The 25,296-nt window shown below is 43.3% G+C and overlaps 1 protein-coding gene across 2 annotated transcripts in view; it reads right to left on the bottom strand.

Moving 5' to 3' along the window:
* The window catches only part of wdfy4 (WDFY family member 4), a 315,729-nt gene that overhangs the window by 73,319 nt on the left and 217,114 nt on the right, over positions 1 to 25,296 (bottom strand). For both annotated transcript variants that reach the window (XM_060854388.1, XM_060854389.1), the window contains 3 exons: positions 4,744 to 4,783; positions 3,369 to 3,488; positions 1,647 to 1,761 (listed from right to left, as the gene is read on the bottom strand). In XM_060854388.1, coding sequence (XP_060710371.1) covers positions 1,647 to 1,761; positions 3,369 to 3,488; positions 4,744 to 4,783 — 275 coding nt within the window. The remainder of the gene's footprint in view (positions 1 to 1,646; positions 1,762 to 3,368; positions 3,489 to 4,743; positions 4,784 to 25,296) is intronic.

The following is a 25,296-nucleotide window of genomic DNA, read 5'->3' as shown; positions in this document are numbered from 1 at the left end:
CTTCTGCACTATTACAAATCTGTAATTCTGTTTTGTCATCTATCATGACTTAAATCTCTAAACACAGATCACCTACAATCAGTTTACTTCCAAAATAATACCCATTTTGGATAAGACAGCACTTGTTTGTAACTTGTAGCACTGAATGGTAATGGTTAATAGGGAAGTAGACAGTCCAGTGTAATCAAGGGCTGTACAGGGCAGGATAACCCTATGTTCGATTCACCAGCTATACTGTGTTCACCAACCAGTCAAAGCAACAACATATATTACAACAACCAAAGGTTCGGGAAGGGATGTATCAGCTACGACTCTGCTATGTGGAATTGGATATTAGACATTTGGTTCAGAAGACATGATTGTTCCCAAACTCTTATTGCTGTAACAATCTGAAAATGTGTTGCTGGAAAAGCGCAGCAGGTCAGGCAGCATCCAAGGAACAGGAGAATCGACGTTTCGGGCATAAGTCCTTCTTTCAGGGCTTATGCCCGAAACGTCGAGTCTCCTGTTCCTTGGATGCTGCCTGACCTGCTGTGCTTTTCCGGCAACACATTTTCAGCTCTGATCTCCAGCATCTGCAGTCCTTACTTTCTCCTGCTGTAACAATCTGTCAATGGAGTGGCCATGGAAAAAAATGAGGATTGCAGATGTTGGAGTGTCAGAATCGAAGAGTGTGGTGCTGGAAAAGCACAGTAGGTTGGACAGCATCCGAGGAGCGGGAGAGTCGACGTTTCGGGCATTGCAAGCCTGTTTAAGTATTGGCTAGACAAACCCGTGAAAAGTGAATACCTTAAACTTGTGGAGGAACCTTTGCCCTGAAAGCATTAAGGGTGTATCTACAGCAAATGGACTATTGCTGTTCAAGAGGCAGCTCAAGACCAACTTCTCGAGTGCAATTCTCTAATGGGCAAAAAAATGCTGTGCCAATCACAAAAGCCTTCTCAATGACAACTGGGATAAGACAAGAAATGCTGGCTGAGCCAGAGATACCCAGATCTGTGAATGTGCAGCAAGAGGAAATCTCAGCCCTTGCTGGAGGTCACAGAGGAGTTTGGGAGTTGTGCCGTCCAACCTATCCATCAACGGAGGGAGAACAGTCCGGAGCACTGGTGGGGAACTGAAAGAAAGGTGTGCGGGGTGAGGAGTAATCTTCTAAATGAATGCTAATGACAGAATGAACAACAAAAAATCTAACTCCAAAATACCAGCAAGGTCAGTGTGAACTGATTTACAAACAACACAGCTGCATTCAAGGCCAGGCATTCTTCTATTCCTGGGGAATATTAGAAACAAAGGCAGGCCATTCAACCCTTCAAGTTTATTCTATCATTCATGTAGATTATGATTGCAGCATACTTTAATCATATACAGCTCCACATCCCTCGACCCTCCACAAACAGAAATAAAACTGCCTTAGTCCTTAGTGACTTCCAGTATATAGATAGAGAACTCCAGTTGTTTGCAATCCTTGGTGTGGAAATATATTCTTCTCCAAAGAACATAAGCTCTCATTTTAAAATCAGATCCTGAGTCCACTGCTAGATTTATCTACATATACCTCATCAGACCCTTATAACGTTTTCGACTATTAGTCAGTTCTTTCTTCTCACACGTTACTCCCTCCAATTTCCTGAGAAAATACTAACCATCATTTTCAACTTCAAAATACCGCTGGACAAATTTTTCTTTCCTGTCCTCAGTCTGCGCTCCCATGGGCTTCGAGAGATCTCGGAATGCCTTTGCATTAGTCAGATCCAACTCCTGGGAGTAAGACAAACATGATGATGAAAAGAATGTTAAGGATGTTTGAACACTCAAGAGCCAAATAGATCAACGTTGGGTGAACTGGAATACTTGTAATTCATTGAAGGAGGTGCAAAAAACACACACACACACACACACACACACACACACACACACACACAGACACAGACACACCCACACACCCACACACACCCACACACACCCACACACAACCACACACAGACACAGACACAGACACACCCACACACACACACACACACACAGACACACAGAAACACAGAAACACACACACAGACACACCTACACCCCCACACACAGACTTACACACACCCACACACAGACTCACACTTACGAAAGGTTTCAACTGTTGCCATCTCCAGTGTTAAACAAGTAATATATAATATTATAACACCTTATACATTGAAGCTGTGTTGCTGGGAGTACAGAGACAACATTTAAAGCATTAATAAAAAAAAGAAATGCGGATGCCCAAGATGTGAAACAAACCAAAGCAAAAATTGCTGGAGAAACTCAGCACGCCTGGCAGCCTTTCGAGTGCAAACACCCTTCTTCAGAACTGAAGTGTTAACTCTGTTCTGTCATACATGTTGCAAGGAGAAACAAACAGTTACTATTTACGCTGAGACAAAGGATGTGGGGAGTGATGGCCTTATTAAAGCAGTTTAAAATCTTTATGGAGACAGATAATCTGAGCAGTAAGATTGAAGGCAAAAGCATATGGTGTCAAATGTGTATGATGATAACATAAACGGGGCAGAATTCTCACTTACAGCTGAAGTGGAAAAGCAACAGCAGCGCATTATAAACCTCCTAAGGTCTTTACTTAGTGAGTGCTGAATATTCTGCACCATTGAAGGATATTGAAGGGGGTGCGCCATCTGCAACTGGTGGATAGATTTGTAACATGGTTCTGAGGTAAAATACGGCCTTTGGGATTGGGTGGATGGATTAAGGAGGTCATTATGCGGTTCCTAAAGAAATAGGGACAGTTTGCAGAGACGAAAGGAAGCAATTAAGGAGGACTATCGATTCTTGAAGGTCTCCAGATGCATGCTTTACAGGTAAGTGAACATGGAGGCAGCATAACATGTGGAAAATGTAAGATTTTGAATGACTTAAGTTTATGGGGAGTGTGAAGTCAGCTAGGAGAGCATTCGAGGAGCAGTTGAGTCTGGATAAATGGCAGTATAACTTACATTATGAGGATTATCCTAATGTACTTACATATAGGTGACATAATACCTGGAATTTGTATGTACACAAATGAAATCAGACTGAATTTACATTGAATTCAAATAGGAAGTTACAAACATATCCCCATAACAAAAGATGTGACACGATAGTTACGGGCAAGAATGTACCATCATCCAACAGGAAGCCAATGGATCACTGATACCATTAGATGCTTCTGGAATCTTTCCATATCTAATCTGGCTGCTGTGTTTGCCTATATAATAAGTGACTTAAATTCTTAAAGTAATTCCTGGTGTATATGTATGTACATAAAAGTGTGTCCCGAGAACATGAAAGCTTATAATAAATAAATAAATACAAGTTCTGTCCTTGCACAAGTGATCACCTACCTCAGAGTCGTAATCAGCAAGTATCCAGGGGAATACTGGGTACTGCATCAGATCATTATAGGTTCGCCCTGCCAAAGTGTTCAGGTACATGAGATACTCAAAGTTGCTGATCTCTCTTTTCTACCACAGATGGAAAAAAGTCACATCAAAAAACTCCAACAATTAACACTTTATTGCAGTTGCTACATTAATTACAAGCCACCGCAAATGTTTGGTGGACTGTAGACAATATTTTGTAATGGATTGGTGGTTTGAATTTCATCCAAAAGGTGCTATGCTAATGTTGACTAGGTTTAAATAGCTGACTCTCCTGATAACCGTCGTGTGCAACGTCAGATGAGGAAGCCACCAGTGTCAATACAAGAGATCGACCCCTGTAGAAATGACCAGCACAGTGGCTACATCATATTGTCGCATTGAAACTGCAGTGCAGAAAACCAAAATGCATAAAACATATCCGCAGCTAGGCACAAGAACATAACAGCATAAGAAAAAGGGCCATGTGCAAACTCACTCTCACATTCTTTCAGATCACAGCTGAATTTCTGCATCAATTTCAGTTTCCCATTCTAACCCTGTATCTCAATTCTTTTACTGGTCAATGATTTTATTCTTGAATATTCTTAATAACTGAACATACACAGTTCTCTGAGATAAAGAATTCGTCCAAAGATTCACATCGCCTTCAGCAAAGAAATTTCTCCTCATTTCAGCCCAAAAACCTTCCAGCTTTTGAACTTGAGATGAAAACCTTTAATTTTTGACAGTCCAGTCAGAGGACTAAGAGTCTCTCAGTCTCTACCCAGTCTAGCCCTCTCAGAATGCTACACATCTGTTTAGGGTTTGGTATTTGGCACAAAGCGACTTGGGAGTGGCAGTCTCAGATCAGTCCAGAGTTGATAATCATGCTAGCTCTCTGATGGACTGTGCTCTATTCACTAAAATGATAAATCCACCAGTTTTGTGGGTTCAACTAAAGAGCTCCCTTGTGAGGTTTAAGGTGTTGAGTACAATGCGAGTTGGCAAGGCTGTTCAGGAAAACTGGCTCCTCCCATTTACAGCTTTTAACGGTGTACACAAAAGCTCAAAATTTAAGCACAGACTGGAATTGGACTATTTTTCATGAGGAATCAGACTCTTTGGAATTCCAAAACCAGGAAAAAAATATGCTCAATTACCCACCATTTGGGACATCAGGTGGAAGGACTTAATCAGTAAATGACCCAATTTCATCCATATTGGTGTGATCCACTGTCGGGATTGTAGGTATGGAAGAGTTGGATTGTACACCAAGTTAAGTCAAATGCCTGAAAAGCAAACTCAGGCAACATTCTCAATAGGCAGGCCTACCAAGGTGAGGCAAAGTGCATCTTACCTGCCATTTCTGTGTAACTGCTTTCTCACCCATCGTTTTTCTGTGTAAGGGGAAAATCAACAGGAGAATCTTTATTAATAGATTATTATAAAAATAGAAATCAAACTTACACACAGCTCTCTTAATCGTAGTAATGTAATGGCAATGCAATGGGATTATTGTGTGTACTGCCATCGCAGGATATTCGGTTCATACAAGTCCACATGCAAACAAACCTGGGTCCCTGGCGCTGTGAGGCAGCAGTGCTAACCACTGAGCCATCATAACCTGCAAAGACCTTAACTTCTGCTGTTCAGAATAAGACAGCTGTTTGGCAAATGCATTCTTAACCAGAGGATGCTAGGGAAAAGAAGCAGGTCTGACAGCATCTTTGGAGAGAAACAGCATTAATGTTTCAACTCTAGTGTGACTCTTCTTCAGAAGAGATCAAACTTGAAACCTTAACTCTTTCACTTTCCACAGACGCTGCCAAACCTTGTTGAGTTTCCCCACAATTCTCTGCATTTGTTTCAGATTTCTAGCATCCACAGTATTTTGCTGTCATTTATATTCTTAACCGAGGTCTTTAGAGATGTCCTTGAGGATTAACAATTGTTCACATGGAACAAAAGCAACTGCCATAGATGATCTTGCATCCAAGTACAGTGACCTTATGATCCTTAGTTATTTTTATATTTAAATTGAAATGAGGACAAAGTGCATCTCATTGACTATGAGATCCTTGATTAAGGTTGTTAAACTGGTCCAATCAGGGAAACCTAGCTGACAGATATAAACAGGAGATTATCCTGAGTTATTTTTATATTTACAGAATGTAGTGATTGGAATGAGGACGAAGTGCATCTCATTGATTATGAAATCCTTGATTAAGGTTGTTAAACTGGTCCAATCAGGGAAACCTAGCTGACAGAATAAACAGGAGATTAAACAGTCCTAGAAGTGGCTGGAAGGCGGGTCAGGGTGGACCGAGATCCGTAAAGGGCATAAGGCCGGGTTGCCTTTGAGTGGCTAAGGTGGGAAGGATGGGTGGTTTGCTGGGTTGCCAGGGGTGTTTGTGTTTTATTGTTCAGTTTAACAGACTGTTTGTTGTGGTTCTGCTCGCCGAGCTGGAAGTTTTTGCTGCAATTCCTAGACTCCCATTCCTAGACGTGTTAGTAGAGAGAACACCCAACGGAGAATTCACCACAAGGGTACACAGGAAACCAACACACACAGACCAAGTCTTAAACTATGAAAGTAACCACCCCAACACACACAAACGAAGCTGCATCAGGACACTATTCAAAAGGGCCACAACACACTGCAGTACACCAGAACTGCGAAAAGAGGAAGAGGAACATCTATACAAGGTATTCGCCAAAAACGGATACCCACGCAACTTTATCACCAGATGCCTAAGAGATAGACCGAGGAACGAGGACATGCCACAACCAAAAGGACTAGCCACTCTACCATACGTCAGGAGCGTCTCAGAACTGACAGCCAGACTACTGCGACCCTTAGGACTCATAACAGCACACAAGCCAACATCCACGCTCAGACAACAACTCACTAGAACAAAGGACCCAATACCCAGCATGAGCCAAACTAACGTAGTTTACAAAATACCATGCAAGGACTGCACAAAACACTATATAGGACAAACAGGAAGACAGCTAACAATCCGCATCCATGAACATCAGCTAGCCACAAAACGACACGACCAGCTATCTCTAGTAGCCATACACTCAGACAACCAGCAACATGAATTTGACTGGGAAAACACCACTATTATAGGACAAGCCAGACAGAGAACAGCCAGAGAATTCCTAGAAGCATGGCATTCATCCCCAAACTCCATCAACAGACACATTGACCTGGACACCATATACAAACCACTACAGCTGAAACTGACACCCGGAAACGGCAAGAACATCCATCAACAGACACATCGACCTGGACCCCACATACAAATCACTGCAGCTGAAACTGACACCCGGAAGCGGCAAGAACAAACCAATACAAATACCGGAAGAAACATCAAAGCAGCGCTTCACACGAGGCTCCAACAGCACTGATGATGTTCCCTAGCCAGGGAACGAAACGTTTGCAGCAAAAACTTCCAGCTCGGCGAGCAGAACCACAACAACGGATACCCGAGCTACAAATCTTCAATCAGATTTTAAACAGACTGTTTGTACGTGATTGTGTTTACGGTTTCTTTTTTGATAATGTAAGGTGGGATTCGAGGTTCATCTTCATTTCCCTGAGAACTGGTTGTAGGGTGGGGGTTGTGGTCTGGCTTGCTGTCCCTTTCCCCTGTAAGTTGCTGTTTCTTGTTTAGGGCTGTTAATGTTAACCGCTTGTTTGTTTGTAATTTGTACTGTTTAATAAAATTTTAAAAAAACAGGAAATTCCCTCAGTCTAGGGGTTGAGCTGCCTGGGCACTGCCCATGTACAGTGCACACATAAATAGTGACTTGGTCGCAAGACACCAGCCTCTGTGCAATCATTTCACAGATAAAGTGCAAAGATTTAATTTAACTTTCCACACTTTGTGACCAACATCATAAAGTTACCAGATTACCTTAGTGGCAGACAGACAGAGATGCAGGCATTTGGCTTAATCTCAAATAAGTAAAGCCCTGTTTTTTGTTTCTTATAAATAGCTAGCAGGTTTCTGCAGCTAGGAATAATAAAACGTGAAAAGTTAATCAATCTTTTAGAGTTTAATGTGTCAGGATACAAATAAGCTGATGCTGTTCTAGAGTTACAGAATCATAAAGATGTACAGAACGGAAACAGACCATTCGATCCAACTCGTCCATGTCAAACAGATAGCCTAACTGATCTATTCCCTGTTGTTGAAGCCTTTGCTGTTTCAAAATTTACAAATCTATTTCACTGACGATGGAGCCTTATTGTGAAACCAGGTATCCAAGACTGTTTCAAGGCAGGAAGTGAAATAATAGGCTCTGATGGAGAAATGGTTGGTACTTGTTGTTTTGAAGGAAATACTCTTGCTCTCAATAACACATGCCAATAATAACACATGCCACATCATTATGAATTGGCAATGACCCAGATTTTGAGAGCTATTATAGAATCTCTATTTGCCATTTGGCCCATCGATTCCACATTGTCCCCCTGAACAGCATCCCACCCAGACCCTGCTTATTCCTGAAACCCTACATTTCCCACGGCTAATGTCAAGAAGCTAATAACTATACACAAAAGAAAACAACTGTCACTGTTAAAGTCACAGGCATGTGCTCAGGGACATAAATGCAATACACCTAGCCTGCACATCCCTGGACACTATGGACAATTTACCATATGCAATCCAGCCTGACCTGCACATCTTTGGACTGTGGAAGGAAATCAGAGCACCTAAAGGAAACCCACGCAGTTACAGGGAGAACATGCAAACTCTGCACTCCCTCAATCGTCTGAGGGTGGAATCAAACCTGGGTCCCTGCCGCTGTGAGGCAGCAGTGCTAACCACTGAGCCATCATAACCTGCAAAGACATTAACTTTTTCCTAATAAATTGAAGAGTTTTAGGATTGGTAAGGAATGACAAAAGTTCACTTGCCTCCCAGTGGAAAAGAACAGGGCAATTTCTTTTTTGCTCTCTTAAAGACATTAATAAGTTTTATTTTAACTCAATGTCAGTAAGTGGATTTTCAGGAAGTGAAAATTAGGCCCATTCTGTATATCTGGATAGATGCAATAAACAGATTTGATACATGCCTTCATTTGGTGATGGAATCTAATTCTTAACAATTATACTCTGCTCTACAGTATTCACTTACTTAATGCAACCACATGTTGAATAATTAGGTCTATTTTCTTCTCTGAGATGTTTAAAATTATGAAGCGATGGGATAATGTTGATAGAAACAAGTTATTCTCAGTGATTCAGATGAATGTTGGGTCATCTCTGCAAGATGAAATTCAGGCAACGTACTCCACAGTGGAGCTGAACGTGATGTTTCCCCTTACCTTCACTAACAAAGCTCCTCATATTTTTGAAAATGTCTCACAAGTCACACCTTCAGATCCCTTTTCCTAAGGAGAACAATCCCAGCATTTTTTTAACCTCTCCATGTGAACCATGGGATAACTCAATTAAAAGACAACCCCCTTTATCCTCTCTAAGAGTGTGGCACCCTTTCTGAACAGTGGCTCCAGAATTGGGCATTATTCTCCAACCAGAAGATAATCAAACTGATTTTTCTGCTCATTAATTCTTCTCACAGACTAAGCGCAATGGGACCTTTTTTTTCACTGAGAGGTGACCTTATGAAGGTTCATAAAATCATGAGGGGTATAGATAACATTAATGGGAGTTAATTTCGGAGGATGGGGGACTAGGGGATATATTTTTAAGATGAGAGGAGAGAGATTTTAAAAAGACACCAGGGGCAAATGTTTCATAGAGAGGGTGGTTTGTGTGTGAAATGAATTTCCTGAGAAAATGGTGGATATGGGCACAATTACAATGTTTAAGATACATATGGATAAGTACATCAATAGGAACGGTTTGGAGGGACATGGGCTGGGAGTAGGCAGGTGGAACTAGTTTAGTTTAGGGTTACAGATGGCATGGACTGGCTGGACCGAAGGGCTTGTTTCCCTGCTGTATGATGCTATGGAGGAAGTCACAGGATAGGATTGGCTTGGGGGCAAGTGAAGGCAAGCGATCATGTGACATCCAGGAATCCAAGCAGAGACAGAAAATCCCCGCAGAATGAAGATGTTCTTTTCTTTGTTTAAACATAATAGTTTAAACAGACAAATTGAAAACTGTTCCTGCTCTTCTCCATGCTGTGTGAAAGGGCGATGTACAGCAAACATGGAGTGTATTTGTGTGAAGAACAGCAAGCTATTATTAAATAGCTTTTAGGGAACACATCATTGGTTCAGGAATTAAGTGGGAGTTACTGTGTGTTTTTGTTTAACTAGCAACTATTTCCATCTAAGTCTGCAAGATGACACACACCATAACAACCAGTTCACAACTGATTCACAGTAGCTAATGTCAAGAGGCTAATACCAATACACAAAACAGTTGCCACTGTTAAAAGTCACGGGCATATGCTCAGGGACATAAATGCAATGTATGTATTTTTATTATTGCCTTGCATATGTCATTCTAGATTTTCACTTTAAGATTTAGTCTGGTTTTCCTTGAGACTTTTAACAAACAGCCAAGAATCATTGAATCCCTACAGTGTAGGAAGAGGCCATTTAGCCCATTGAGTCTGTACTGGTCCTCTGAAGAGCATCCCACCTAAACTCAAATCCCCCCCCAACCCATTTCCGTAACCCCACATGGGGGTTTTACTGTGGTCAATTCACCTAACCTGCACATCCCTGGACAGTATATGGGCAATCTAGCGTGGCCGATCCCCCCAACCTGCACATCTTTGGACTGTGGGAGAAAATTGGAGCATTCCGTGGAAACCCACGTAGACACTGGGAGAATGTGCAAACTCCACACAGACAACCCTCCCAAGGGTGGAATCAAATCCAGGTCTTTGGCACTGTGCTAATCACTGTGCCTCCACTAGCAATCAAGTGTTTTGTTAAGATCACTACCATTTTACTTTACAATCTTAACTGGGCATGCTTTACCTCTATGTACCAATGTTGGAAGCATAGATTAAAACCCAGCTCTGTGCTCCCTTCTCATTCGCACTGGTGAAAAGAGAAATTCAACCCACTGATCCACCAATGGGACCATATAGAAAATTAACCAACAACATCATGTACTAGCATAGCACAGTTAACATAATACAATGTCTTAAGGAGTTTCATAGGAGCAGAATAGGTGGATATTAGACCTAAAACCGGGTCAAAATTGTAGGTTTTAAGGAACATCTCAAGATAAAGGGAGAGATAAAGAAGCAGAGAGGGTTTGGAGAGAAAATTTTCAAGTTTAGGGTATGGGCAGCTGAAGGCACAGTCACCTATGAAAATCAACCAGAATCCAGTCTATAATTTGAAATAAGTTCACTAAACATTACAAATAATTTGTCGTATTTTGCAGAAATGAAGTACAGAGGTTGCAGAGTGTAGATTTTTATGGCCAGGGAGAAAGGTGGTGTCCATTAGGCGGCACAGCGCCTAGCATTGCTGCCTCACAGCGCCAGGGACTCAGGTTCGATTCCACCCTCAGATGTTGAGTTTGCACATTCTGCGTGGGTTTCCTCTGATGCTCCTGGTTTCCTCCCACAGTCCAAAGATGTGCAGGTCAGTTGGATTAGCCATGCTAAATTGCTAGAAGTGCTCAGGGATGTAGAGGCTAGGTAGGTCACTCCTCAGAGGGTCAGTCTTGACTTGATGGGCCAAATGGCCTACTTACACACCATGGGGATGCTATGATTCTAATCAAAACGGTCTGGGGGACCTGGCTTTATTGACCTTGCAGTAGAATTGGATTACACAGGAGCAGAGGCAAATGCTCCCCTCAAACAAAAACTCAATCAAGATGTCACCACAGGTTGAATAGACAGAATCTAAAGGGGGTGGAGGAGCAGAGGGACCCGAGTGTATATGTGCACAGATCATTGAAGTTGGGAGGACAGGCAGACATACAATACTCTTAGTTTTATTCATGGAGATGGTCCCCAAGAGAAGGGGGGAGATTCTGAACAAGATACATGTTATACCTGAGCTGATGGTACAGCTATAAGGGGCCACATTATTCGAAAGATGTGAACCCTTTGAAGAAACAGGACAGAAGCGATTACAAGAACAGTTCCAGGAATGAGAAACTTCACTGATGAGGATAGTTTGAAGAAGTTGGGACTGTTCTCCTTGGAGAGACGCCAGCGGAGAGACTTTATAGATGTTTTTAAATTTGCCAACAGTCTGGATAGAGTAGAGAGAAATTTTCATTTAAAAAAAGGAATGAGAGAGACTAGTGTTAAAGTGGTGTAAAACCATAATCTCAAATCACCTTCTACCCATTACGTGGCCAGCCTCACCTCCAATCACAGGGCTGGTTCTAACCCTGTAGGAAACCCATCAGCAGCAAACATAGGATGAAACCCAGCGCTGTGATGTGGAGGAGGTACATAGCATGGGAAGGAGTCATGGGACCTGACGGGCATGAGTTAGATAGAATCCCCACAGTGTTGAAACAGACCCTTCAGCCAAACAAGTCCACACCAATCCTCTGAAGAGTAACCTACCCAGACCCATTCCCCTATTGCCCTACATTTCCCCTGACTAATGCGCCTAACTTACACATCCCTGAACACTATGGACAATTTAGCATGTCCAATTCACCTGACCTGCACATCTTTGGACTGTGGGAGGAAACCGGAGCACCCGGAGGAAACCCACACAGATACGGGGAGAAAGTGCAAACTCCACACAGTCAGTCGCCCAAGGCTGGAATCGAACCTGGGTCCCTGGCGCTGTGAGGCAGCAGTGCTAGCCATTGAGCTGCTGTGCCACCCTCGGCCCAGTTGTCAGGGGAGTCACAAGAGAATTGCAGGGATGGGAGTGAGGTGGGAGAGATGGTGGAAGAAATGGAGAGAGAAAGAGAAAGAGAGGGAAGCTGCAGAGATTGAAGCCATTTGTAGGGGAGGAGGTAGTAAAGTGTAATAAGTAAGGCTTCATATGAGAGGAAAAGAGAGAGACAGATGCTGGGGGATGAGAGAGAGAGAGAAAGAAGACTTCAGGGCTTGGGAGATAGAAAGCGATTGCAACAGACAGAGAGGAACAGGCAGAGAGACTGCAGATGCAGTGAGAGAGGGGTAAGGCTGTGGAAAAGAGGCAGAAGAGAGAGATGAAGGGAGACTTCAGGGTTGAAAGAGAGATGAATTTGCAAGGGGTGGGAATGAGGGAAGAGAAGAAGAGAGGCAAGAGAGGAAAGGGTGACTACAATGTGCAGGGGAGAGAGACAGTAAGGTGATGGGACAAGACAAGAGTGTGTGTGTGTGTGTGTGTGTGTGTGTGTGTGTGTGTGTGTGTGTGTGTGTGTGTGTGTGTGTGTGTTGGGTGGAGCTGGTGGGCAAGTTGGGGGGGAAAGAGAGAGAGAGAGGGCTTCAAGGAGATAAGGAGAAGAAAAGAGATTACACTGCGACAAGGGAGAGGGAGGATGGAAGCAAGATCGTGTGAGAGGAGAGGGAATTTGCAAAACAGATTGAACTGTTTCAAAGCTAGAACAAGGGAATATTCAGCTACATGGTTACCAGAAAAAAACTGGAAATTATTGTGCTAATGCATTTCTTGCAAATCAATGTGGAATCTCAAAATTAAGACAGTGTTCAGGAGCTGCTATATGGAGGGAAATAAACAGAATGGATGTTATTGTAATGAACACTGTGACAACTACTAAATTTAAATCTTAAGTAGAGATCTGAGATACAATGAAAAGGCCAGCACGGTGGCTCAGTGGTTAGCACTACTGCCTCACAGCACTAGGGACCCAGGTTTGATTCCACCCTTGGGTGACTATGTGCGGAGTAACTACCGAGAAAATCTGAAGAAGAGATCTAGAGTTTGTTCGGGATTGGGGAAGAGTATCCTGACCCCTGTTCCCAAGTCTAAAGGATGTGATGGGGAAGATCAAATGATGGGTAGGTTGGATTAGGGGAAAACAGAAGAAGCATTCCATCGAGGAACACATACCAAGTTCAATCAGTTGAGAGATGCATTCACCTATGTTTTTAGCGGAGGGACAGTATCCCTGCAGGCTGCACGTCACACAGGAGTTGGCGACATTGTACCAAGCTGATCCTACCTTTGCTTAATGGAAAATTCCTTCCTGTCAAATCTGCAGGTAGGATGCTGCCAACACCAATGAACAAATCCCAGCATCCTCTCTCCCTTCGTCCTTCCATATTCCCTGTCTCCTTCGCCTTTACAACACTCATCTTTTGAGTTTTGTTTTCGTATGGCATCGATGGTTAAGGTTAATAGATGACCTCAGCCAGCGAGACTTTTTATTGGGACACTTAGGCAAACTCAAAAAGCTAAAGAATGTTACCATGTTCCCGTTGCAATGCTTTCTGGGAAGAATAAATCCCTGCAAAGGATGATAAGGCTTTTGATCCAGTGAAAAAACTCTGTGTAGCTTTATCGCCGCAAAGATTAAAATATGTGGTGACTTTAAACTCTTATTTACTTTTCAACTTGAATTAAATTGACTGGAATGGCTGAAAAGCCTAGGCCCCTATTTTAATGATTTGGCTGGTCAGGCAATGGTTTAAGATTTCCATTACATAAATAATATATCAGTGATGTTTACAAAGTAAACTTGAGTTTCTACTTTTCAGATTTCAAAGGCAGCTCTGAAAGGGAACAGGATCTTTGCAAAATGGTTGTATACCTTGAAACTAAGTGTTGTTTGCTACTCAGGTTAAACACTATGCTAATTATCAGCAAGGCTCATAGGCCCATGCTGCTTAGCAACCAAGTTAAACACGGAATAGAAGGAAAGCTCAGCTGCAAGCAGGAATTGCTTTTCTTTGGATTTCTCTTGGAAATGTTTGACAGCTCTTTCAATTCCAGAGATTTCCCCAACTGCTGCTCTACACACTTGGAGCTTTAACCAAACAAAACTGATGGTTAATTCTTTGATCTGTTGTCCACTGGGATCAGCTTACAAACCTCACTAAAGACGTAATTCATTATTCAAAGCAAGAGAGATGGAAGGAGCCCATACAATAGCAGCAGGCAGCCCTGGACAGCACAGGTCAGAGTGCTGATGAAGACACTGCAGTGCAGAATTCCTACTGACTACTCCGACATGGTATTTGATTTGCAGAATTAAAGGTGGGTGAGGATAGATAGAGTCTTGTACTTTTAGAGTTCATAAGAATTTGACAAAATCCTCTTCAGCAAGATCTTGCAAATTACACTAAGAATTGAAGTCGTTATTTGCTCCTTTTCATATCATGTTCTAAGTCAGACTGAACATAATTTGATTAATTGTCTTTTCCTGTACTTTTGATGGTCATAGCACAGACGTTAATCAGTAGTTTTACTATAAGCTCAGGTCATGAATCCTGCAACTGTCTTTTGACCAGTGAGCTACTTGAGATGTGTAGGCAGAAGTGGGTACGCAGACGCTGGAGATTAGAGTGGTGCTGGAAAAGCACAGCAAGTCAGGCAGCATCCGAGGAGCTGGAAAGTCAACATTTCGGGCAAAAGCATTCATGAGCCCTTCCTGATGAAGGAATTTTGCCCGAAACGTTGATGTTCCTGCTCCTCAGATGCTGCCTGACCTGCTGTGCTTTTCCAGCACCACTCTAATCTTGATTCTACTTGAGATGTGTGTCCAAACGCAACAATTAAACATGAAACGGTTTTGACCTGATGCTCACCTTCCCTTGGCATTCCTTGTGGTGATGTGGCTAAAAATGTGTTAAAGTTGCTTTACTTCAACTAACATAAACATTGTTCATTGGTCACTAAAATTAATATTAATGCAACCTTTACACAAACAAATTCCAAAATTGAACTTTCAACACACAGCGAAGGTCTCCAGAAAGCACCTCATCCTGCGAGGTGTTGATTGACTACAACTTGACTCAGCCCCTGGCAAGGCTGTGATGGTGAATGAGCCGGCCAGAGAAACCCAGGGACAATTCTTGTCAGGCAGACTTGATTCAAATGGGATGGCTCAGGTTTCTGTCTCATTGCTTCCGTGGTTACGTGCTGAGTCGAACTGAATTGTACAGAGACCACTATTAAAGTGTAATTAGAGTGAAACATGAAGGACTAATTTTGATGTGATTTACAGCATCCCCAGTTCTTTCAGTTTTTATGAGAGATCAATTGTCCATCTTAGGTAGTGGGGGGTACTCTACTTCATAAATACTTCATAGGTTGTAAAATGCAATCCTGGAGATGTGAAAGGTGCTGAATAAATGCAAGATCATTCCATTAAAGGAAGCACCCATGTTCATTATTCTACTAGGGGAGGTTTATTGGACAGAAGACAGATGGTGCGATGAATTATATTCTGCCATGTAACTACCAGTCTATCTTTTTCCCTTTCTCTTGAGATTTCAACCCATGAAGTGACTAAATTTTGATGTGGTGCATCCAAGATTATTATGTAGTGCTTTTCATGTAGTAAAACTACTGACACAAAGCTAAAGAAGGGGACAAGTGACCAAACACTGGCCAATAAAGTAGGTTACAAGCAGCATGTTAAGGGAGTGAAAGCAAGATGGAAAACCAAAGATACTTGGGAATGAAATACCTTGGGAAGAGGCTGTTTTCCAGCTAGACATCTTTTGAAAAGAACCTGGTAGGGATTTGGAATGCACTGCCTGGGAGGGTAGTTGAGGCAGGAAATTTGGCAACCTTTAAAAAGTAGTTAGGCAAGTATTTAAAGTGCCCTAACATTCAAGGCCATGTGGGAAAGTTGGACGAGTGTGGATTTAGTGTATTTTCACCAGTACAGACTCAAAGGGCCAAAGGGCCTCTTCTGTATTGTATGGTTCAATAATTCCAGGATAGATGCATGGGTTCAGCATCCTTCCACTGTTAGTCATTTTTAAAATCCCGTAATTATCAAAGAAGGAATCTAACATTAGTGATGAACTGATGTGTACTTCTAACTTCACCTCGTGGTGAAAAATGAATCTTGCAATCTAATACTGATACTGATTGAGGATGACCAGCCATGATCATAATGAATGGTGATGCTGGCTCGAAGGGCAGAATGGCCTACTCCTGCACCTATTGTCTATTGTCTAAATATTTCAGCATAACTCAATGAGGAGAAAGTGAGAACTACAGATGGTGGAGATCAGAGTCCAAGAGTGTGGTGCTGGAAAAGCACAGCCAGTCAGGCAGCATCTGAGGAGCAGAAGAGTTGATGTTTCGGGCATAAGCCCTCATTATGTCTGAAACGTTGACTCTCCTGCTCCTCGGATGCTGCCTGACCGACTGTTCTTTTCCAGCACCACACTCTTCAATAGCACAACTCAACCTCTAACTTAGCAAAAAGGTATCTCTCTGCTTGTGAGAATGTTCCTGTGTAATGAATCCAACCTGCTGTGAGTTTACCTCCTACTCCTCCCGTCAGCTAGTCTATGGGACCACCCTCAGCAGCAAACACTGGTGCCTTGCTGTTTTTACCCAGTCAGCTGTGACAATGGAGGAATGCTCGGTTCCTGTTGGGCAATTGTGTAGCCTGGGTTGGTGTGTGGCCATAGTCTTACAGACCATAGGGGCTGCTCTCTCCTGCGAGAGAGAAGCAACTATGGTGAATTATCCTGAGGGCTACCAAATCTCAGGCGAGGGAAGAGGTTGAGAAGGCAACCTCAAACTGGTGATGGGAATTGAACCCATATTGTTGGCATCACATTGCTCTGCAAACCCACAATCCAGCCAACTGAGCTAAACTGATTCCGCTGCCTGGACATCCCATCTATCCAAAGTAACGGGCGGTCAATGATAGGCAGGAAAGTATGCAACTTGACATAGCCAAAACACAGGGTCTGCAAATTCAGGGAGCACTGTAGCAGCAAAGGCAATGTCAGTGACTTCTTCACCCATGGGCAGCTTATGGTCACATTTGATTTGCTACTTGTCACCCAAAGAGTTAAAGAAGAGGAAGGTGGAGAAAAGCCTTTAGAAAAATACTACTTTCACTGTCTCCAAGATCAGAACAGAAGCTGAGCTGGTGTCCCAAATACCCAAGAATGGGTATTCACCAAACTACCTCTAAAGGTCTACCTGAGGGGATTTATGGTGTTGGGCATTGTCAGAGTTGACCTTAGGAACGCACAGCCCTTGGGGCAGAATTTGAGGCCACAATCTGAAAGGCAGATCAAACCACCATCAAACCACAGCTGACACTGGATTATACATAGTCCACATAGCCTCACTGTGATATGTGTGGCTCCGTTTTTGGTATATAATAGTTTAGGTATGTAACAGTATGGTGTAAAGACAGCACAACTCAGAACTTTACAAAGTACATCAAGGAATTGGCTGTTCCTTTACTGTAGAATTTACCTCAAAGCAAAAACAAACTCTTTTTGGTTCACAATTATTCACTAAAAAAAATGATCTATTTGCTCTTGTCTTGAGTAAAAATTGAAAGTTTAAGAGTCAGCCACTTTGCTGTGGGTCTGAAGTCACACTAGGTAAGGATGGCAGTTTCCTTCCTTAAAAGGACATTCGTGTACCAGATGGGTTTGTCCAACAATCGACTATGGATTCATAGTCATCGTGAAATGATTGATTCCAGATTTTTCTTGAATTCAAATCCCACTGTCTACTTTGGCAGGATTCACACCCAGGTTCTCAGAACATCACCTGGGTCTCTGGATTAACAGTCCAGCATTAATACCAATAGGCCATTGCCTCCCCATAAGAAAAATTCAGAGCTTAAGAGATGAGATGGAGTCATGCAATACAGAAAGAGTTCCTTCAGTCCAACTTGTCCATGCCAACCATGTAACCAAACCAAATTAGTCGCAACTGCTTGCATTTGGCCCATATCCTTCAAAACCTTTCTTATCTTACCCACGTCTTTTAAATGTTGTAACTGTACCTGAATCCATCACTTTTTCTTGCAGTTCATTCCATACACAAACCATTTTGCAGAAACAAGTTGCCCCTCATACCCTTTTTAAATCTTTCTTCTCTCACCTTAAAAATATTCTCCCTAGTTTTGAACTCCTCCATGTTAGGGAAAAGACCCTTACTATTCATTTTATCTATGCCGCTCCTGGTTTTATAAACATCTATAAAGGTCACCAATTCCCCTCAACCTCCTTCCCTCCAGTGAAAGTCCCAGCCTATCCAGCCTCTCCTTATAACTCAAACCCTCCATTCCCAGCAACATCCTGGTAAATCTTTTCTGAACCCTCTCCAGCTTAATAATATCCTTCCTACAACAGGAGACCAGAACTTTACACAACAGGCCTCTTAAATTCTCATCCACGTAATTTACATAAAGTGACAAACAAAAGTAGACCTAAAACTGATCCCTGTGGAGCACCACTGGTCCATCTACACCCTCTGTCTCCTAAGATTGAGCCAAATTTGTAACCAATTGGCAGCTCTGCCTGAATCCCATGTGAACTAACTACCAAATAGTCTACCATGTGGAACAATGTCAAAGGCTTTACTACTGCTCTGCCATCAAAAAAACCTCAATCAAGTTTGCAAGCTGAATTCTCTCACACAAAGCCATGCTGGCTATCCTTAACTAGTCCTTGCTTCTCCAAATGCATGCAAGTCCTATCTTTCAGAATCTCCTGTAAAAATGTACCCCCAACAGATATCAGACTCGCAGGCCTATAGTTCCCAGGCTTCTCTTTACATGCTTTCTTAAATAGAGGCACAACATTAGCCACTCTCATCTCACAAATGCGAGGGGCCCCACAGTGTTTTCCCTAACTTCCCAAAGCTTCCTGGGATACTCTTGATCAGATCCTGGAGATTTATCTACCTTTATGTTTTCTAAAACATTCAGCACTTGCTCTTCTGTGATGTGAACTGGTTTCAAAACATCAGTATTTATTTCCCCAAAATCTCTCACCTTCGTTTCTTTTTCCACAGTAAAAACTGGCATAAAATATTCATTTAGTATCTCTCCCATTTCCTGAGGTTCAAAACGTAGACAACCTTGTTGATCTTTAATCTGGGCTCTATTCGCTCACTCGTTACTCTTTGCTCTTAATATATTTGTGGAATCTCTTGGGTTATCTTTAATCTTATCAGTGGGGTGGTACAGTAGCTCAGTGGTTAGCACTGCTGCCTCACAGTGCCAGGGACCCAGGTACAATTCCAGCCTTGGGCGACTGTCTGTGTGGAGTTTGCACATTCTCCCCTGTGTCTGCATGGGTATCCTCCGGGTGCTCCGGTTTCCTCCCACAGTCTAAAGATGTGCAGGTCAGGTGAATTGGCCATTCTAAATTGCCTATAGTGTTAGGTGCATTAGTCAGAGGGAAATGGGTCTGGGTAGATTACTCTTTGGAGGGTCGGTGTGGACTTGTTGGGCCGAAGGGCCTGTTTCCACATTGTAGGGAATCTAATCTAATCTTATCTGCCAAGGCTATTTGTCCCCATTTTGCCTTCCTAATTTCCCTCTTCAGAATGCTCCTACACCCTTTATACTCTTCAAGAGATTCATTTGATCCCAATTGTCTTTATCTAATACATGACTCTTACTTCTTCTTGAGCAGAATCTCTAGATCTTTATCCATCCAGTATTTCCTAGTCTTACCAGACATGCCCTTCACTCCAACAGGAGCATAGGGCCAAGAGGTTAAGGCAATGGATTGATAATCCATTGTGTGTGCGAAATGTATAGGTTCAAATACCACTCCCATCGCTGCTTCGGTAAAAATGTAGAGCTTTGAACAGATTTTAAGGAACTGGCACAGTAAAAAAAGGCAATCAGGTGAACCCACAACCTTATAACACTGAATTATAATGAACAGGAGAAGAACAGGGTGTGGAAGCCAGATGTTCCTGATGACTGGGGAATACAGAGCCAGGGATCACAGTCTGAGGATACGCGAATGGCTATATAGGAATGAGATGATGAGAAATTTCTTCACCCAAAGAAAGAGTGGCGAGCCTGTGGAATGCTCTGCCACAGAAAAAAGGTTGAGACCAAAACAGAATGTGCTCAAGATGGAGTCAGACTCAGTTCTTAGGGTTAAAGGGATCAAACATTATGGGGAGAAAGACGAGTTGGATAGTAAGCAATGACCATATTGAATGCCACAGCAAGCTTGAAGGGCTGAATGGCTTCCTTTTCCTATTTTTTTACATTTCTATATGGTCCAGCTGATCCATGCCAGTGTTTCTGCTCCAATATGAGCCTCTTCTTGACCATACTTTACCTAATCCTACCGACACCTCCTTTACATAGCAGGAGTAATGACGACCTTGGTGAAATCAGTCCTGATGTCAGGATCAATGTGAGAGCAGGAGACTGGAGTGAGGCGGGTATTTGCCCTGTCAGTTATGAAGCACTGCCAGAAATGTTTTGAGAGTTACCAAGCTTAACAAAACAAAATTAAGTGGAAAGCCTGCAGAGGCTTTCACCTTGAGGAATTTCCAAGGAAAGGCAGGAAAAAAATCTTCCGAATAAGGTCCCTGAATCATATTTAGGAAGAGAGCTCCGACTGCCATTGAAAACAAATAACTTAAATGTTCTCACTGGCCCTATTCACATGATGCTGTCAAATTCGCCTAATCTCTTAGCCCACGCTGAATTAATCCTCTTATCACATTATCGCCCTCAAAATTTCATTTACATGTCATTCCGTATGTCTGCTTTCTCAGATGGATTGTCTCATGTCAAATTAATGCTGAGCAAGAGCTCTGTATGTGGGCCTTGAGTCGTTGTCAGCTAAAAAGGTCAACAGAGGGAATTACCAATCAGTTGTGTTCCAACGCTCCATTTCTAGACATATCTTCATGTCAAACTGACAGCTGTTGTTTTTATTTTAATTTTTGTTCTCATCAAATCCTGCAGAACATTACATGCTGCACAGCATCAAGTACTCCTGGGTAAAGTACAGGGTGGTCAGTTATAAAGGAACACGCCCTCACTCTCAGCTCTATTCCAAACTCAAACTTTCACTTCCCCGTTCTGGTGTGACACTGTGCAGCTCCGTCCTGAGTGCCTTTCCCATTTAACATCACAATTAAGGTTAGAGGATGTGCCGTCCTATCCCATCCCAACATCGATACCTGCTAAATCCTGGGAAGGATGTGCCCGGAATGAACTTCACTTGGAAATACCCCGGAACTGCATTCCCACCTGACAGGGAGACAAGGGCTTCAGCTCATTTGTTCTGGGATGAGTAGAGAAATGACAGAGCAATGTGTTTCCCCCTTCCTACCGCAGGTCAATTAAATCAAGTTGATGCCTGGGATGGTCTTCGACAAAAGGTTGAGCAGGTTGAGATTATACTCAAAGAAATCAATAAAGTGTGGCGCTGGAAAAAGCACAGCAAGTCAGGCAGCATCCGTGGAGCGAGGGAGTTGACGTTGTGGGCAGGACTGCCCAGCCCTGAGTAAGGGTCTGATCTGAAATGGCAACTCTCTTGTTCCTCGGATGTGGCCTGACCTGCTGTGCTTTTCCACACCACGCTTTGTCAACTCTAACTGTCCATCGTCTGCAGTCCTCACCTTCGCAGAGCCATTAGACAGCCAAGGAGCAATACCGATCCAAACTAGAGACCCAGGCAGACACCTGGCGACTACGGCAAGGACTGAATGACATCACACGTTCTAAAAACAGACAGTGCAAGATAACAGACAATGACACACCCCTCCAAGATTGTCTCAATGCTTTCTATGCTCGCTTTGAGCAGAATTTTGGCAGAGGGGTAACACCTATTCTGACAAGTCCTGATGAACCTATCCCAACAATCACTGCATCAGAGGTCAGATCAGTTTTCCTTCATGAGAATTCAAGGAAAGTGATGGGACCAGACGGAGTACCAGGCTGTGCACTCAGAGCATGCACAGATCAACTGGCAGAGGTCTTCTCGGACATTTTCACCCTCTCCCTGCAGTAGGCCACTGTCCCTGCCTGTTTCCAAAGGGCCAACATCATCCCTGTGTCCAAGAAAGCTCATACGGCATTTCTCAATGACTACCACCCATGGCCTGAACTTTGGTGGTCATGAAGTGCTTTGAAAGGCTGGTCATGGCAGTAATCAACTCCAGCCTCCCCACTACTCTTTACCCACTCCAATTTGTCTACCGGACCAACAGATCCACATCAGATGCCATATCACTTGCCCTTCACTCCTCCCAAGAACATCTTGACACCAAGAACAGCTACGTACGAATCCTACTCATTGAAGGCTGAACTGTAGTCAACACTATTATCCCCTCGAGACTGATTACTAAACTTAGTGATCTCGGACTAAGCTGCAAATGTGTTGCTGGTCAAAGCACAGCAGGCCAGGCAGCATCTCAGGAATAGAGAATTTGACGTTTCGAGCATAAGCCCTTCATCAGGAATAAGAGAGAGAGAGCCAAGCAGGCTAAGATAAAAGGTAGGGAGGAGGGACTAGGGGGAGGGGCGATGGAGGTGGGATAGGTGGAAGGAGGTCAAGGTGAGGGTGATAGGCCGGAGTGGGGTGGGGGCGGAGAGGTCAGGAAAGATGTGGCTGTGGTAACGAGTCTGTTTGAGAACGTGGCTGAAGAGCTTCTGTGAGTGACCTCCTTCCACCTATCCCACCTCCATCGCCCCTCCCCCTAGTCCCTCCTCCCTACCTTTTATCTTAGCCTGCTTGGCTCTCTCTCTCTCTTATTCCTGATGAAGGGCTTATGCTCGAAACGTCGAATTCTCTATTCCTGAGATGCTGCCTAACCTGCTGTGCTTTGACCAGCAACACATTTGCAGCTGTGATCTCCAGCATCTGCAGACCTCATTTTTTACTCGAAGATTTTAACCTACTGCGAATCCTCTTACAAGGATGCCTTCCTTGAAGAAGCTCTCTTCCTCCCTCTACAAGGATTTCAGTGAGTCCCTCTCTCACTGCACCCCCCAGGTCATCTCCTCTGCACAGAAGCTCTTCGGCCACGTTCTCAAACAGACTCGTTACCACAGCCACATCTTTCCTGACCTCTCCGCCCCCACCCCACTCCGGCCTATCACCCTCACCTTGACCTCCTTCCACCTATCCCACCTCCATCGCCCCTCCCCCTTGTCCCTCCTCCCTACCTTTTATCTTAGCCTGCTTGGCTCTCTCTCTCTTATTCCTGATGAAGGGCTTATGCTCGAAACGTCAAATTCTCTATTCCTGAGATGCTGCCTGGCCTGCTGTGCTTTGACCAGCAACACATTTGCAGCTGTGATCTCCAGCATCTGCAGAACTCATTTTTTACTAGATCTCGGACTAAGCCCCACTCGCTGCAACTGGAGCCTCAGTTTCCTGACCCACAGACCACAATCTGAAGATTAAGGACAATATTTCATCCTCACTAACACTCAACACCGGAGCCCCCCAGGAGTGCGCACTCAGCCCCCTACTGTACTCACTGTATACCCATGATCGTGTCACCAAATACCAGACTAATGCCATTTACACGTTCGCTGATGACACCACCATAGTCGGTCAAATCTCAGATGGTGATCAAACAGACAACAGACGGGAGGTGGAAGACCTGGAAAAATGGTGCACTGAGAACAACCTAGCTCTCAATGCTGGCAAAACCAAGGAACTCATTATTGACTTTTGGTGGATGTTACTCATGCCCCCCACTACACATGAACAGCACAGAGGTGGAACGAGTGGAGAGTGTCAAGCTCCTGGGAGTGGTCATCCACAACAAGCTTTCTTGGACTCTTCATATGGACGCACTGGTTACAAAGACACAACAATGTCTCTTCTTCCTCAGGCAGCTGAGGAAATTTGGCATGATGGTGAATACCCTTGCCAACATTTATACGTTCGCCATCGAGAGCATTCTGTCTGTCTGTGTCACTTCCTTGTAAGGCAACTGTACCATTCAAGATCGGAGACAGTTACAGAGAGTGGTGAACTCAGCCCGGACAATCACAAAGACCAATCTCCCATCGAAAGAACCCAACTACCAGGCCCGCTATCAAGGAAAGGCCACCAGCATTCTCAAAGATCCCACCCTGGCAATGTTTTTCTACAACCTCTACCATCGGGGAGAAGGTACAGAAGCCTGAACACGCGCACCAAAGTTTTCAGCCGGTTTCAAAACAGTTTCTACCCTACTGTTGTTAGAATACTGAATGGACTCAAAAACTCTTAACATTCGCCTGTACCTGTGTTTTGTTTTTGCTGCTGTTTACCTATTATTTACTGATCTATGCTACATAACTCTGTAACCTGTCTGTATTACTCGCAAGACAAAGCTTTTCACTGTGCCTCGGTACACATGACAATAAATTCAATTCAATTCAATTCTCCTTTATGCTCAAAGGAGTTTTGAAGAATTAATGAGGAACTGGAAACGTGTGAAATTCTGAGAGGGCTTGTCTGGGTAGATGCTGAAAGAACCTTGCCTCTCATGGACGTATCTAGAATAAGTGGCAAAGTTTCAAATTAGGGGTCTCCTGTTCAAGATGAGGATGAGGAGGAATTTCTTCTCTAAAAATTGTCTTCCTCAGAGAATAGGAGATGCTGGTTTTATTGAATATATTTCAGGCTGAATGAGAAAAACTTTCGATTGATGAGAGTCAAAAGTTGTAGGGGAGCAGCCAGGATAGTGGGGGAGTCAAGACCATATCAAATCAATCATGATCTTCCTGAATGGTAAAGCAGGGTTGAAGGGCTGAGTGGCCTACTCCTTAAGAAATAGAATCAATTAGAACACAAATTACATTGTGGGATGTTAAGGAGAATTATGTAAGTGTCAGATTAGAAAAAAAAACATAAATCACTTGTTCAATGTCGATAACCGCAGTCGCTAACACAATACATGACTAATTCATTGCCCTCAAGACCAACCTCGCTCAGGTGTCTCAGTAACTTCCAGCTCCACAGGCTATTAACTTTCATTTTAAACTGAACAGAATGGACAGTTCATTCAAATTGAAATAAGAACCAAGACTATTGCCTGCCTAACTCCTAAACTC

Source organism: Hemiscyllium ocellatum, chromosome 43 (assembly GCF_020745735.1).
Source record: "Hemiscyllium ocellatum isolate sHemOce1 chromosome 43, sHemOce1.pat.X.cur, whole genome shotgun sequence".
Classification (NCBI taxonomy): domain Eukaryota; kingdom Metazoa; phylum Chordata; class Chondrichthyes; order Orectolobiformes; family Hemiscylliidae; genus Hemiscyllium; species Hemiscyllium ocellatum.
Note: the sequence above shows the minus strand (reverse complement) of the source record. Positions and strands in the feature narration are given on the sequence as shown.